At 41.4% G+C, this 15972-nt stretch overlaps 1 protein-coding gene across 1 annotated transcript in view; it reads left to right on the forward strand.

Annotated features, from left to right (window-relative positions):
* Positions 1-15972, forward strand: part of DENND4A (DENN domain containing 4A) — a 57460-nt gene that overhangs the window by 12658 nt on the left and 28830 nt on the right. Inside the window, exons 5-13 of the mRNA XM_044444996.1 lie at positions 280-349; positions 5247-5416; positions 6513-6754; positions 7731-7797; positions 8535-8593; positions 9570-9714; positions 10534-10709; positions 13571-13671; positions 15619-15881. Coding sequence (XP_044300931.1) covers positions 280-349; positions 5247-5416; positions 6513-6754; positions 7731-7797; positions 8535-8593; positions 9570-9714; positions 10534-10709; positions 13571-13671; positions 15619-15881 — 1293 coding nt within the window. The remainder of the gene's footprint in view (positions 1-279; positions 350-5246; positions 5417-6512; positions 6755-7730; positions 7798-8534; positions 8594-9569; positions 9715-10533; positions 10710-13570; positions 13672-15618; positions 15882-15972) is intronic.

A 15972-nucleotide genomic window follows, 5' to 3' on the forward strand; every position in this document is an offset into this window, starting at 1 on the left:
ATTCCAGCATGGTTATAAGAGACTTAAATATCAGTATGAATCAAGTAAAAGAGCTCACCCAGGAAAATAGGTTATTACCTCATGAGTTAAGTCCTTTCATCTGACACACGAGTGCTTCCATGTGTCATTACTATAATCACACTAATTTTAAAGAAGCAGAATTTGATCTTATACAAGTTGTCTTGTCAGGCTTGTTTAGGCTTCTTTATTACAGCACTGCACTCTGTGTTTCTATATTATTGAGTAAGTTAATTAATCTATGCTTCCCTTCATTTGCAGTGGGGATCAGCAGTATACTTGTGTTATAAGAAGTCTGTGGCAAAAACAAACACCATATCGTATAAAGCTGGTAAGCAGATTGTTTTAAAATGTTTATTCATCACACGCAGTAGAACATGGGTCCTCAAACTACGGCCCGCAGGATGAATCCGGCCCACCATGGCCATCCATCTGGCTGCTGCCTGCCTCCTGTGCGCGTGCGCTTGCTGCTGCCTTGCAGCGCTGGTGGGGAGGCAGTGGCTTGCTCGCTCAGAGATTGTTTTGGACTCGCTGGAGATCTCTGAGTGAGCGAGCCACCTCTGCGTGCACCCGATGCCGCCTCCCATGCGCCCGACAGCACCCCAGGCACCCCCACCTCACCAGCCCAAGACAGTCACCGCAGCCTTTCAGCTGGCCCCGTACTGAAAAAGTTTGAGGACCGCTGCAGTAGAAGAAGCTTTGCTACAAACCATTTCTATATTCATAATTCTTTTATGGCAACATAAGTTGGGTTTATATTCACATAAGGCCCCGATCCTGATGTTAAGCCTCAAAAGGCAATTTCTGTAGTATCAAGAAGACCAAGAAATGGCAAATGGAAAGACTGTAATTTATTATGGCCTGGATCCAAAAGACCATGGACTTAGTTCTGTGGATCCAAGAGAACTTTGGACTGCTCCCCCCCAGCAAAACACTACTAGAATTAATGGGAGTTCCAGTAGTGTTTCTTCTTAGGATGACATTATGCAGGATGAGTCTGTGTTATCTATGCTTACACATTAAAACAAACAACTCAGTTGATGGGGATACTCTGGAGACACACAGGTACAATCTGCCAAGTACAAAAGCACATCCTCTTTTCTGCTGGAGCTTGCCTGGGCAAGCCCAGTTGAAAAGGATGCTGCAGTATTTAATAGGATTGCGTACAGTATGCGGCAATACATGGAGGAAAATATCAGGTTACTTGATTTGATTTTGTTTCTATGGAAATAGGATTGTGCTGATTGATAAAGAGCTATAGGAATGGTAAAAGCAGTAATACTGCCTGTAATAGAACCAGGGGGTGCAGTAAACAGAGTACTGGGCTTAGACCAGAGTTTAAGTCATGGGTCTTCAAACTACGGCCCCGGGGGCCGGATCCGGCCAACCATGGCCATTTAGCCGGCCCGCCTCAGAGGTTTTCAACGTGCTGCATGCGCGAGTCATGTGCGCCTGCCGCCCCCCACACAGGGAGGCGGCAGCTTGCTCACGAGGATATAGTTTTGGACTTGTACGCCGCTGCATGGCACGCACGCCGCTGCATCGCGGCACGTGCCCACCCCCGCCTCGCCTCGCCTCCCCTCGCTGCGCCCACGCGCCCCACTCCCCGCCTCAGTGCCTGCACACCCCACCCCCGCGCCGGCCAGCGTCCCCCTCCGGCACCGCCTTTCCGGCCCACACCCGGCACCGGCACCTTTCAACTGGCCCTCTGGTGAAAAAGTTTGAGGACCCCTGGTTTAAGTTAATCCTGAGTTAAAATCACTGCTTAGGGGTGTGGAGTGGGAAAGCACTACCTGTCAGCTCACCTCTCAGAAATATTGAAGTGGTTAAGTGGCAGAACTTCACATATGCTGTTCTGCTGAGCATCATGGAGGGAAATCTGATGCATCTAAATATATTTGGAGATAAATGGAATTCTAGATTTTTCAGTGGCAGAGGTGATGAGAGGTAGGAGACTTGCTTTTTCAGTTCCATATTTATAGGTGTCTCATTAAAATCGATTGTGCATGAAAGGCAGGTGTCTTGCTTTCCAGTTGTCACTTTAAAAAGATGTCCTTGCTCTGTTTTAGCTATGATTCACAAACCATTAACATGTGATCTCAAAGGAGTTTACAGTAATAAAAATCTAGTCAGACCAATATTACACATTCCTTTGTTCTACCTCTTTATATTTCTCTTTCAGTCAGCATGTGAAATGCTTTTGACTTCTACTTAATTCTCATTACTATTTTCACCTTTTTGGTGGTGACTTCTGTAACGTAAAATAGAATATGGCACAGATACTGTAATTCATGTTGATGTTTTGCCAACTTCACAATGTTACATAAGGAAACACAGTCCATTTTATATGGTGCATGTTTCATTTAACTTTAAAATTATCCACCGACTAATCCAAAGGATTGCAATATCAGTTTACAAAATGTTGCAGTATGTTCCCTGATTCTTAAATGACTGCTTTTGTTTGGGCTTCAGCTGGCCTGAAGCAAGAGTCTGCAGTACTGTTTGAGGGCTTCTTGTGGAGCTGAGGAGATACTAGGATGTAAAAAATGGAAATAGGAAACCCCAAATGTGTTATATGGGGCTCAAATTTAGACTGGCTGGGGAGGAGGAAGCCAGAGATTTCTGAATAGTGAGAAAAGTGAAAGGAGTCTTGTTCCTTCTTGCAGTAACTTCCCTTTAAGTTTTTAAAAGCTCACGTTTCCTGTCCATCACCTAATGTTAGCATCTCAGTCAGGCCAGCTCCTTCATTACCCCATTCTTCCCCCACCCCTTTTCATTGGATCCCTTAGTTGTTAAATGTCCTGGATGCTAAAGAGAAAGAGTCATGCTGTGGTTTAGGTTTTCTTTTTTTTTTTAAAGATTGTCATTTTAATTTACAAAGATAGTATGTTTTACCTCTACCGGCATAGTCCTAGAAGTATATGGAAACGGCTGTGTTCTCATTTGGAGAGACCACTCGTTTGGCACAGAGGTTTGATATGGTCATCTGCGTGCTGAGGGCCCATGCCCAACAGTGCCTCTTGGGGCAAGAGCAGAACCCAGCCCTGTTGGATCAAGGGTCCCCCAGTCCAGCATTCTGTTCACTCAGTGACCAAGCTCCTGCCCAGAGGAAATCAGCAAACCAGACATGCGCACTGGCATACGTAGGTTTACTGTCTCTGACACTGGAGGTCACTCATAACCATCAGGACCCGTAGTCACCATAGGAATTATTATTTTATTATTATTATTATTATTATTATTATTATTATAACAGTTCTATGCCGCCCCTTGCCGAAGCCTCGGGGCGGCTTACAACACGATAAAATACAATGAAATACAATAGCACATAATAAATTACCATTAATTACAAAATACAAAAAATATATTGATTTACAAATATAAGATTAAAATTATCAGTATAAATTAAGTAAATAAAAATATAGGAGGAGAAAGAGAAGGAAGAAGAAGAAGTGAATTGCTCTTCCTTTGCACTCCTGTAACCTGTGTGTTCATCCGGCTCTTGCTCTGGCCTAGGCAATGATGGTGGTGAGTGGGAGCAGCCGGTGCTGGGGTCTGCTTGCTCGCTGGCTCTCCGCCTAGGAACCAGGCAAGTGGTAGCCCTGATGAGAAAGAGGGACAGGATCAGTAGCAGCAGCTGCTGATGGCCGTGATCAAGTAGATTGACTGAGCAAGGGGACTCACTGAGGATGCCTTGCTCAACTGCCCTCAGAGACCTGGATCTGGTCCTGCTTGTTGCCAGACTTTTAGGCACTAGGTTGCTTAAGTTCTGAATTAGGAGAAATAAGTGGGGACTTTCAACAAAATATTGCAGAGGTTTTATTGCACTAAACTTAGTGCTTTTCAGAGCTCTAGCCTGCATGGAAGATGATCCTTATAGAGCTTTTCAGGGCTTGCAGTAATGAGGTTCCAGGAGCAAGGGAAAATAAAAACGTCCCCCTTTCCCCTTCCTCCTCTCCTTTTCTTCTGCAGACCTCTCCTACTGTGTTATAGAATGGGACTAAGTTTGGGACCAGCTTAACATTTTATTGCTGCCTAGCGAAGTAAAATGCTTGTTTTCTTCTTTTCCGAAACCAACTCAGTGGGGTGGACAGAAGGCTTTTAATGCTTTGAGCTGTCCCTTATTTCTCCCTGCTCAATGATACTAGAAGCTGTTTGACATGTGACATGCTTTGTCTCAACTACCCTCAGCATTCCATTATTCATGGAAGCCCCTGAGCTCAGTTTGTTTTATTTTTGTCTCCTTTCCTTTTAATTTACAAAGGAATATACTTCTGCATACCTGGGAGCATTCAGAAACCTCTGTCCTATTTTTGAGAAGCCTTGTTTTGCCTCTAAATTAAGAGGCACTGGACCACCCAAGATCGGTATTAGTGGAGATGATGGTAATACAAAAAGAATGCAAGTCAGAACAATAAACAGATTAAAGCAGCAACCATAAAACATACAAAATATAGAACAATCAAGCATCAGCAAAAAAAACTGGATTAAAAACAGCAACTGGAAGTGTTACTGAATTAAATATTTATATATATTATATTCTCCTTGAGTACTTGCTGACAACTGTGAAAGATATTCTTCAATTTCCAGACAATGTCACAAATAAATGAGAGATGTCTAAATGAACTCAAACAAATTAACTGCTATTTTGCCATGGTCATCTTCTGCAACAGGAATTAAATTCAGCTTTGACAGGGAGAAGCAAAAATGATGAGGAGGCTCTTGAAAGCATCCAAAATGCATACTACTCAGATTGATGTCAGTTTTGGGCAAGAGTATCTGTTATTAAGTTGGCTATTAGAATATGAGTATCCAGAAAAGAATGCCTTGATTATAGGACCCAGCAAGTTTTCACCAAAAAAATAAGTAATTCTAGAACAATGTCATATTTCTGAAAATATAGTTATTTGTTTGTAGATCATGGGAATACCATAAGCAGTGTGTATGCACGCATGTGTACACGTGCGTGTGTTTGTTCTACTGTACCCCATCATTTTTTTCTCTTGCAAGGAATCCATGGCAGCTTACATAGTCTCCTTTTTCTCCTTTTTTTCTCAGAACAATCCTGTGAGGTAGGTTAGGCTGAGAGTAAGTGACTAGCCCAAAATCACCCAGGTGTTTTATGGCTGAGCATGGACTAAAACTCAAGGAAGTAGTATATGTTTGTTTCAGTGAAGCATTTGACAAATTACAGTTCATGTCCTTAACATGAAAAATTCTTTTTCTAGGTTTAATATGTAGATATCCAGAAGAAGATTATGATTCGTTTCCCTTACCAGAATCGGTACCACTTTTTTGTCTCCCAATGGGTGCAACAATTGAATGCTGGCCATCTAATAGCAAATACCCTCTCCCAGTATTTTCTACATTCGTACTAACAGGAGCTTCAGCAGAAAAGGTATGGCTAAATTTGCTATAATTTTCAAGTACAACTTAAAATTATTTCACTTTAGTGAGGTTGACCGTTAATTAGAAGCCTTGAAAGTCATTTCTGAAATAACTCTGTACCACTAAATGCTAGATTTAAGCTGATCTTAAATCTCTCTCTCTCTTGTACAAAGACGTGCTCCTTACTTCATAGCCATCTGCATTTCTTCCCTTTCTCTCTCGGGTACCAAGAACGTGTATTAGGGATGTGCACTGACCACAAGTTTCGCGCCCAATTTGGCTCTTCAGAAAAGGGGCTGGTTCTGCTCATATTGATTCAGCAGCTTTGTAGCACTGGAAGTTTGTCCATCTCATGGTCCCATCCTGACCCTCCTCTGAAGCTTAGTGATTGATTTAGCAGAGTCTTGGCAAAATGTGCCCTATGATTAGATGGCAGAGCTCTCAATCACTCAGTGCCCCCCTCCCCCTCTGCAAAAGGTGCTGTTTTTTCAAAGTAGTGTTGGGAATGAAGCTACATTCTGGGTCCACATTTGGTTTTAGAGAGAAGCCTGCTTTGCTTTGGGAAGGCCCAGAAACAGAAGGCCCCAGTTCAGCTGGTGCATTAGCTGAATCTGCTATATATGCCATAGACACAGAAACAGAGAATCTTTTAAGAGTGTAGATTCCATCCAAATCATACTTTCAAAGAATTCTTGAGTGCCAGATTTGCGCTTCTCTTCCTTGCTTTCCGTTCTCCTAGGCTACCTCTTGAAAGCTTTGTGCCTCCTCCTCTCATGGAGAACTTTTGGGGAACGAAAGTGTGGAACTGCCAGAGATACTGTGGGCTCCCCACCTCTGCTTGCTTTATTTGCTTATGTGCCTTGCTCATTCACCCAGAGCTATGATGCTGCATGCAGAGAAGCAGCTTTTTATTCAATATTTACTTCTCTGAGCTTGTAAATGTATATTTATTATATTTATTCCAAGAAGTGCAGTACATTAAAGTAAAACTGTATGAGAAATGTAGGTCATTTGGAGTTCTTTGCATACAAAATAAACATTTGAAAGATACAGAAAGAGTATTGGTGGCTAAATGATATATATATTATTATTATTATTATATGCAGGTTTATGGTGCTGCTATTCAGTTCTATGAAACATATTCTGAGGAAAATCTCACAGAAAAGCAGAAATCTCAGCTGGGTTTTGTGGCTACTCCTGATGGAGAATTCACTAGCTCCAAAACAGTCCAGACTAATAAATGCATTTGCTTGCTTTCTCATTGGCCATTCTTTGATGTTTTCAAGAAATTTCTTACCTTTCTGTATCGTTATTCCATCTCTGGTCCACATGTTCTGCCCATTGAAAAGTAAGTACTGTGGAATATTTTTACCCATTTTCCTTATCTTATCTTATTATTTTAATTAATTTCATTCCAAATCTGTGCCACCCCAGAACCCAAAGGTTCCCTGGGCAGCTTATGAATGCTAGAACAGCATACAGTACAGTAATAAAATAGTTAATAAAACATGTAAAATAATAGATAAGCCATTTCATGATAAAATATAACCACACACAACATGATAAATACAGCCACTAGCTTAACGTCAGAAATTAAATAAGTAATTCATAACGAACTATAACAATATACATTAAAATAAATCAAATCATTATGCCTAATGCGTAGGCGAAAGGGAAAAGTTGTCTTCCCCTGGAAACAGCCGTGGGTCTCCCCTGCCCTTTTGGAGGCTGCAGCCTGCCACGAATGATTAGCCAGAGCATGGGGAGGCAGGAAAGCACTGTTTAACTTACTTGCCAGGTTATCCTTCACAGCTTGTTCCTACTCCGTTGCTTCATGGGTCAGGCAGGGGCACTCTGTGAAGGTCCATGCAAGTAAGCCAACCGTAACTGAATGGTGCCAGTTTGCTGAACTGTTTTCACCTGATTCTTTTCGAATGCTGATGCAGCCTCTTCTTACAGAGGCTGTCTTCACACCTAATATGAAGCCGGGGCTGTCCAGAACGTGCTTCTGTTGCAAGTGGCAGTGCCTAAACTAAGCAGTCCAGCCAGAGTTTGAATTCAGGGTTTGAAATGGCTCCCAGGATCAGACTTGTTAGAGGTTCAGCAAAGCAGGGTCTGGGTTTGGATGCAACACAGAGCTTTTCTAGGGATCTGGTTCCTGATGCCATGTGCAAGAGGGGCGGAGTGGAAGCCACGGCACACTTGCTCATGAATGTGAGACGAGGATTCCGAAGGATTTGGGCTTGGCCTTTTGCGCAGATGTGACCAGACACCTTCAAATCACTGTTTGTATTAATCTGAAATTGTTATTTCTTTTCCCTTAGGCACATTTCCCATTTTATGCATAAAGTTCCTTTTCCGTCCCCACAGAGGCCAAGAATTTTGGTCCAGGTAAGTTTAAATTAATGCTTGTCCGTTCAAGCATTGACATTTGAACAGGTTTATGCATGCTTATATATCACTTGTGGAGTCACACGATGACTATAGGAGAATGTGTCGGCTGATTCATTGAAAAGTAATGCATCTCAGATGATACCAAAACTCAGTCTTTGATAGTTCATTCACATACACAGTTTGCCACTCGATGCTGAAATCTTCAAGATACATGAGTAAACCATATATGTGTCGATTTCCTTTTGTCCTGTTATGTATTGTTAATAATATTGCTTTTTGTATATTATTGGTGTTAGCTGCCTTGGGTGTCTCATCCGGAATGGCAGAATATGAATAACTACCACCACCACCAATAGATAGCCGATAGTTGTAGAACTTTTCCTCACATCATTGATGTAGGAACAATGCAAGAAACCGCTGTCACCAAGCGTTCCCCCGTCGTCCTGTGCGTGACCACAGCATTCTGCAGGGTGAAGCTTACTGAATTCGTCCTGCGTATACTTGCCGTTTGAGCACCCTCTTCCAAATATACTGTAAAGTCAAAATGGAATATATAGCAGGGATATTTATGAAATATATTTATGAATTAATAGCTATTTTCTGTGCATACCATTGCTATATTTTTCACATGTGAACGCAGTACTATCAGATAGTGATTTTTTCTGATTTTTCATAAGTGATACCCTATGCCCAAAATATTAATTAAATATTAAAATAGTTGCTTATTCTTACAGCTATCCCCACATGACAGTCTGATTCTCAGTCAGCCTGTATCATCGCCTTTGCCACTGAGGTAAGTAAAAGCATGCATTTTTCAGTAGCTCATGTACTGAGAGATGGGAGAGGCAACTGAGAAATTAATGATGTGAGGCAACAAGAAAATAATAAACATTTGGGGTAAGAAGAATTAGTTTTCTTCTTTTTAAAACAATTGTCTCACAGTGAAGATGTTTTAGACTAAAAACTCTAAATATCTTGAAACTTTTATCCCTTCATGAAATAGGTAAAACAGAACAGATGGAAAGTTTTGTGAGTTATCTATATCCAGGCTTCTGGTTTCTGGCTCCTAGAGAAACCAGGCTTGTGAGCCAAGCATAAACCAAGATTTCTTGTTTGGCTAACAAATCCTGGCTTATCTGGGAGCAATAATACGGGGGTTCAGGTTTGGATGTCAGATGAAACATTCAGATTTGGTTTGTTTTACCCACTTGTGTGAAAGGTTTGTTCACCCGGATAAGCCAGCAATTGTGGGTAATTATGTCTGAGTTTGAGCCACTTTTGTTTTGTGCACAATTTTGTTCAAAAGGGAAAGAGTTGTGGCAGTACCAGATAAAAAGCTGCTTCCTTTACCCGTTTTAAGTTCTGTGCAATTTTTTTCTATCAAACTTGGGATTCTTTTTATTATTGGCTAGAGAAACGGGACTTCGTACAGATGTAAATATGTTTTTAAGTTACCATAAATAGAAAAAAATGTGAGGGCTGATCCAGCAGGTCCGATGTTTCTGATGACTGATGTTGTTTTTAGTTTTCTTTTGTTTTAGGGTTATTTTGAATAAAACTTATTATAAAAAAAAGTTCGGTGCAATTTTAAAGTTACTGTGTTTGTGCTGTTGAACTTAAATCAAGGAAACTTGTGTTAAATACCTGTTCAGCTGCAAGGCTGCGTACCGGATGACTGTGACCAGACAGAATCTCTCAGCACAATCTATCTAACAAGGCTATAACTGATAAATAGTACTAATCATGTTTTGTTTTTCTTTATATGATAGTGGTGGCAAGTTTACTGCCCTTCTGCAGAACCTTGGGCCTGAAAATGCGGTAACCCTCCTTGTATTTGCAGTGACTGAGCATAAAATCCTTATCCATTCTTTACGGCCTTCTGTGCTTACCAGTGTAACAGAAGCACTTGTCTCTGTAAGCAGCGTTTGTTGATTTGTTTTTAAATGCTACCCAGTTGAAAAGTATTTGTGGGTGGGGGAAGGTTAATTGTTGCTCTAGTGTCCAAGTTCTAGAGACTAAAATCTATCCTCAATTTATTAGTTTATGTAAATAATAAATAAATTGCTTTATTTATTCAGATGTAAAATGGCCAGAATGTGTTTGTACACTTAATACCATTGCAAGGATCCATCCTCAGCTACATGAAAAATGGTTTTATGAACCAAGGGATTCAGATTGTTTTGTTGGAACACAAGTTGTATGTCAGACTGCAGGGGTGTATCAAATGCGGTTTGTGGGATTGGCTTGAGGGTCATTTTTTCAAAGAAAGAAAGTCAAAAATTCCACTGAGTTAGCGCAAGCCCCTTGTATAAACCCCAGTTGCTGTTTGAGTACAGGCCTCTGTTACACGCTGAGTGTCAAGTTTTAAATACTTTGTTTGTTGTTCTGCACTTCCCTTCTAAGGATGTTTGTGCAGATGGGCTCATGAGGGTGTTTGCCATCTTCACCTCAGCATTTTCTCCCTTGTTTTTCATCTAGTTTCACACTGTTGCAATGATACTTGGGTGCAAACCTCCAGAAAGTTCTAAACAAAGTATGCAACATTTTAAAGGAAAGGAATGATTGCACTTCTCACAAGATTCAGCTGCTAGTTAAGTTTCCGTGACCAAAAAGGAAGCTGATGTTTGTGGCTGGAAGTGCTTAATATGTGGGAAATGGTCTGGAATGGTTATTTACTTGAAATACATCTGTTTGTTTATATACAATGCATTTCTTCTTCTCTCTCTTTTTAAGATGATATTTCCTTTCCACTGGCCGTGCCCGTACATTCCTCTCTGCCCCTTGGCCCTGGCAGATGTTTTGAGCGCACCATGTCCATTCATAGTAGGAATCGATTCAAGATACTTTGACCTTTATGACCCTCCACCAGATGTTAGCTGCGTTGACCTAGATACAAACACAATTTCACAGTAAGCATTCAGTACTTGTTTATAACATTTTGTCATAATTTAGTTGCTGGTACAGAACTGGTTTCTCCCCCACCCATCCCACACCTTACCAAAAGAAAACAATTACAAGTCCATTTAAATTGGCGCGTACATCACTTATCCAGTATCGGCCGACTTGCAGCTACACCCGTGAACCTTGTCCGCTGAAAAGCATTGCGACTGAGGCTGTGAGCATTTGATCCATGACATCAGATCTGCAAGGGATCATTCACCCAGGCAGATTACACTTACTGCAATTGCTGTGAACCCACATTGCATTTTCAAGTGTTTAGATCTCTGCTCGTATATTGTCTTGGTGATCCTCAAAGGGTTCCTGTCGCATAGATGAGTATTGGCTCCAAGTAAGGCAGAGGCTGAGAGTGTCATTACTTGCTTAAGGCTGCATATTGAATTCCAGACCTGCAGGATCATCTTCCATGCGTAGGCCGAACGGTCTTCTAGCTACAGTGATGCTGCCAGAGTCATCGACAGATAAATATGTATATATGGACTTTCAGCCGTAGCTTTTCCTCGCACTTTTCTTTGCCGTAAGAATAGGAATATAATGCATTAGGAGATCACTTAGACCTGTGGGTTTCCTCAACCATTTTCTTTTTACCAGTACATGAATATATTAATTGTCTAAGTAATGTAGGATGGTTTTTACCAGTCTTCTCGGAGCTGCTAAAATCAGCTGACTTTCCTAAAAACAAGAGTTGGTGCTCATAAAGCTAAAGGTGCTTTTTAAGGATGCTTCTTGTACAGTCTGAAAGTAAAACTGGGATAATTTTCTGCAGTTCTTGGTCTTGACATTCATAGTTTCCAGTAAGGGAGAAAACTGCAGAAGTAAATGTGTTTTAACAGTCTGGTAAGTGAACAAACAAGCAGATCTTTTGAGCAAGTTCCGGTTTTGCTTGTGATTTAAGTGATTTCAATTTGTAATTCTGTCTTAGTGTAGTTTCCCTCTCTTTGAAGGAAGAGCTGATACTGTCTAGGAAATGGAAAGAAGAACTTCCACATCATTAATCAAAGATACATTTAAGGGTACATTCACATTCCTCACACACACATGCAAACACACACAGATATGTTAGACAAATCAGTTTTATCTTATCGATTAGTAATTGGGTGAGGAATTCCTAGAGCCTTCCTACAAATTCCTAGGAACAGTAATTAGATGAGAAATTCCTAGAGCCTTCGCACAACTACAGTTACCTGTGGTCCCTCGAAAATGAGAGTGATTTTAAACCATTCTGCAGTGTTAGTATACTTTTACTCTGTTTTATCAGTAGCTTAATTAGCTTTTATCAAAAGCTGAACTCCATTCAAATGCATGATCTATCATTGTGTTTTTGATTGAGGTTCTGAAATGTTTTAGCTTGTTTTAAAATGTTGTTTTGAGTTCAGGGATCAGCCCACAATTACTAAGTCACCAATTGTACACCTATCAGGTAGACTGAGGTAGTAGAAGAATCACCCCTCCCCAAGAACTTGATAGAAAACAGATCACACCTTTACTGAATGAGAATGTCCATTATTATCAGAGAGAGGGTATTTACGTAGTAGCTGCAGACTGGCAGTTTGTATCACCCAACATGACATTTTCTGGGGTGACCCAGAAAAGGAGTGGCTTGTAAATGCGAATTCATAGCCCTCCCCTTCCCCAAATCAGGAGATAATTGCTGGCAACAACTACCTGCACTGGGCTAGTAACTGTGCAGTGCCTTGAGCCAGCCTCTGTTCAAGCCAAAGTACCTGCCTGAAGCGCCAGTTGTGACATAACCTGTCCAACCCCAAAGCAGTGCCAAACAGCAGCAGCCCACCCCTGGAAAGCCAGACCCACTGACCTGCATGTCCAGTCCATGAGGAAAGCAAAATGACTTCCTAACCCTGCAAGATGATATTCATAGCACTGCTCAATGAACTTTAGTGCAGAAATCTAATGCAACTAGCCAAAGTATTACTAGAATAGCTACGGGAAGATCATCAGATAATGGTTGGAGAAGGAAATGAACTAACTGAGCCTCTTCTTGCTCTCCCCCTGTGTATATCATTTATGATTTGTGATCTGTATATATTGCTTCAATAAAATCCCTAAGAAGTTTATCTTAGCTGGAGGCAGGCCAATATGGAGATGTGCTGGCTCCAGCTTGCCCTTCCCTGCCAGTGGGAGGCTGATTGGTCAAATGATGGAAGAAGAGCAAAGCCGTGGACCCCTCGTGTCCCCTGTTATTTGCATCCAGCCGCCTTCAGAGCTCTTGGATGTCTCCCTCTCCTAACTGCTTCTGCCTGAGGCATAAACTGCACCCCAACCTAATTTAACCACGATGCAACATTGTTACATTACAATTTCTCTGTGTTGAGGCTCCAATTGGATGCTGAACTTTACCCTTGCCAAAACCAAAATATCACTTAACTGTTCTGACCATGCAGTCAAAACGTCAGGGTTTCGATACCAGCAGTGATCACGTGCTTCAAGGAAATACGGGTGACACTGCCCACCACCGGATGCAGCAAGGGTGGGAGTGGAGGTGAGAAGTGAGGCAATTAGTGTGGTAGCAAAGAGGGCGCAGGAGAACTATTAACAGAAGGGGGCAAAGGGGAGAGGAGTGATTGCTTTTTCTCACATGGTTTCCAACAGCAGCAGAGTAAAGAAGAGGCATGAAGAATCAGCAGCAAAGGACCCTTAGCTAGAAGCCAAACTTCGGCCAGCACATTTAAAAACAAGACTATAAATAATTTCTGTACCAGATAATCTCCTTTTGGTTAGGTACGCCCCTTTGCTTGTGATCAAGTGTTCCAGAAAGAACATGTTTCCCATAATAATTCTCTTCTTGTTCTAGACCTGGAGATAAGAGAAATGTTGCATGGAAGATCTTGCCAAAGAAACCATGCAAGACCCTGATGAGCACTTTAAATAACCTCTATCAACAGCTGGCAGAATGTAAGTGGGGAGAAGCCCCCAAAATGGCGTACAGTTTGGTTTGCTATTTAACCATGTTTTCAGATGTGAAGTAGTTTATGCTTTTTAGAAGTGACAGCCTCAGGAATGTAATGACAAGGTTAGTTTCAAGCTTCCAGAAAAAGTACATGATATGTCTTATTCCTACCAACAGTTGCATTTTTTCCTTTTTCTTTTAACCAACAGTATTTTTATACCTCCCATTAGCCGAGGCTCTCTGGGCAGTTAACACAAGTTAAAAGCACACAAACAAGAGAGAGAGAGAGAGAGAGAAATATTAAGACAGTAAGACCACAGCAATTGCAACCAGATCAGCACAGAGGCATAGCAATGGTACAAGATAAAAGGCAATTTCAAAGCTAAAGTTAAGAAGTTAAAATACTGGGAAAATGAAAAAGGTTTTCATCTGGTGCCAAAAGTATAGAGTAGGTGCCAGGTGTATCTCTTTGGGGAGCTCATTCCAAAGCTTGCCACAACTGAAAAGGACCTTCTGGTAGCCCCCCTGCTTACTTCCTTTCAAGGGGGTTCCCTGAGAACAACCCCCAAATGGGTCCGGGTAGGTACATATGGGGCAAGGCATTACTTCAGATAACCTGTCCCCAAGCCATTTAGGGCTTTGAACATTAATACTAGCACTTCAACTGGGCCTGGACTTCAACTGGATGCAGACTGGCATAATATGTTCATATTACATCTTTTAGTTTGGATATTGCAACTGAGAGAATTTAAGAGGAAAATCAAAAGATGAGAATTATAATTGAGGAGAAGATTCCGTAGTTTAAAAGTTACATCTGTCTGGACTATGGAAATACCTCTTATCTAAACTGTATAGAATATTAAACTGTTTTCACTGTGAGAAACAACAAGCAAAAAATCGCATATTAAGCTGGGGACAAGAGTGAGGGACGGCTATGGAGGGAATGGGAATAGATTTGGCGATCTCGCAGTATGGGAGAGTGGTTAAAGTGCTGGATTAGAACCGGGGAGAGCTTGCTTCAAATTCCCATTCAGTGACAAAGTTCAGTTGTGAACTTCGGCCAGTCACCATCTCTCACCCTCATCTAACTCACAGGGTTGATGTGAGCATAAAGTGTTATGAGAATCACATATGCTTGAGTTTCTCCAAGCATTGTGGGTTATAAATGGAATAAATGTATTCATGCAAATGCCAATAAAATAAGAGAGAGTTGTGTGGAAGTGGTCCCTGACAGATTTCACCATTAAGCTTGTTATTGCATTAACTGATGCACGCATTTCAAAATCCTTCACAGTAAATTGTCCTTCACAGTGCCAATGTCACTAAGGTTTTACCCAGACCAACTCTGCCATTGTTTCCATAGCAACTACTATTCTGCAAAAGCAAATGCACTTGTCTCATCTTTTTCGTGCATGTTAGTCTCACGATTGGTGTGCTACTTTGCCATAGTTAAAAGACTATATTCAGTGGAATATATTTATACACGTCAAGCGAACTAGCAGCAAGCCCATGATGGAGCATGAGCATTGCCAAATCTCCCTCTTCCTGCTTCTTGTTCATTCCCCCCATCTTTCTGCCTCTGCTGCACCTTTATACTGCTGGTTGATATGCTTCCATGGAGCCAGTGCGAACACGGAACGGGTGATCCTCTGGCTTGGCTATTCCCATGTCGCAGAGAAATTAGCCAGAGAATGAAGTATTTAGGCTGTTGCTGGAGATAGTTAGGATATTTAATTTTCTGGTGTATTAGCTCTTGAAGCAAAATTAAACCTGCCTCGTTAGTGTCTGTATGTTGTGGACTTTCAAACCATACCCCGAAAGTGTGGTGCAACATCAGTGTAACAAGGTAAGATAATGAATGTAGGGGGGGAAATTAGCCCTGTACAGCAGGGTGGAAAATGAACTGTTAACATGAGAAAGTTTCCAAACATCAGCCTTATTTTTATTCACAGTGCAACAAAGACCAAGAGATGATGCATTAATGGAGCTTGCTATGAATGATTATGATTTTCATTCAGGATCAAAACTGCACCTGTTAGATGTGGAAATCCAGGAGGCATTTCTCTGTTTCATGGCCTCTATATTAAAAGGTTACAGGTCATATCTGAGACCTATTACCCAGGCACCTTCAGAAACAGCAACAGATGCAAGTTCTCTCTTTGAACTACAAGGTAAAAGAATCAGGCTCTTAAACTTTCCTCCAAGTTGTAGCATGGTGAAAAATTAAGGGGGAGAAACTGTAAAGGGATTGTGCTGATCAGCGCAGCGGTGGGCAATCATTTCTCAGGCAGAACCAAATGACAGTG

The sequence above is a fragment of the Varanus komodoensis genome, unplaced genomic scaffold (genome assembly GCF_004798865.1).
Source record: "Varanus komodoensis strain SLA01 unplaced genomic scaffold, ASM479886v1 scaffold46_3, whole genome shotgun sequence".
NCBI lineage: Eukaryota > Metazoa > Chordata > Lepidosauria > Squamata > Varanidae > Varanus > Varanus komodoensis.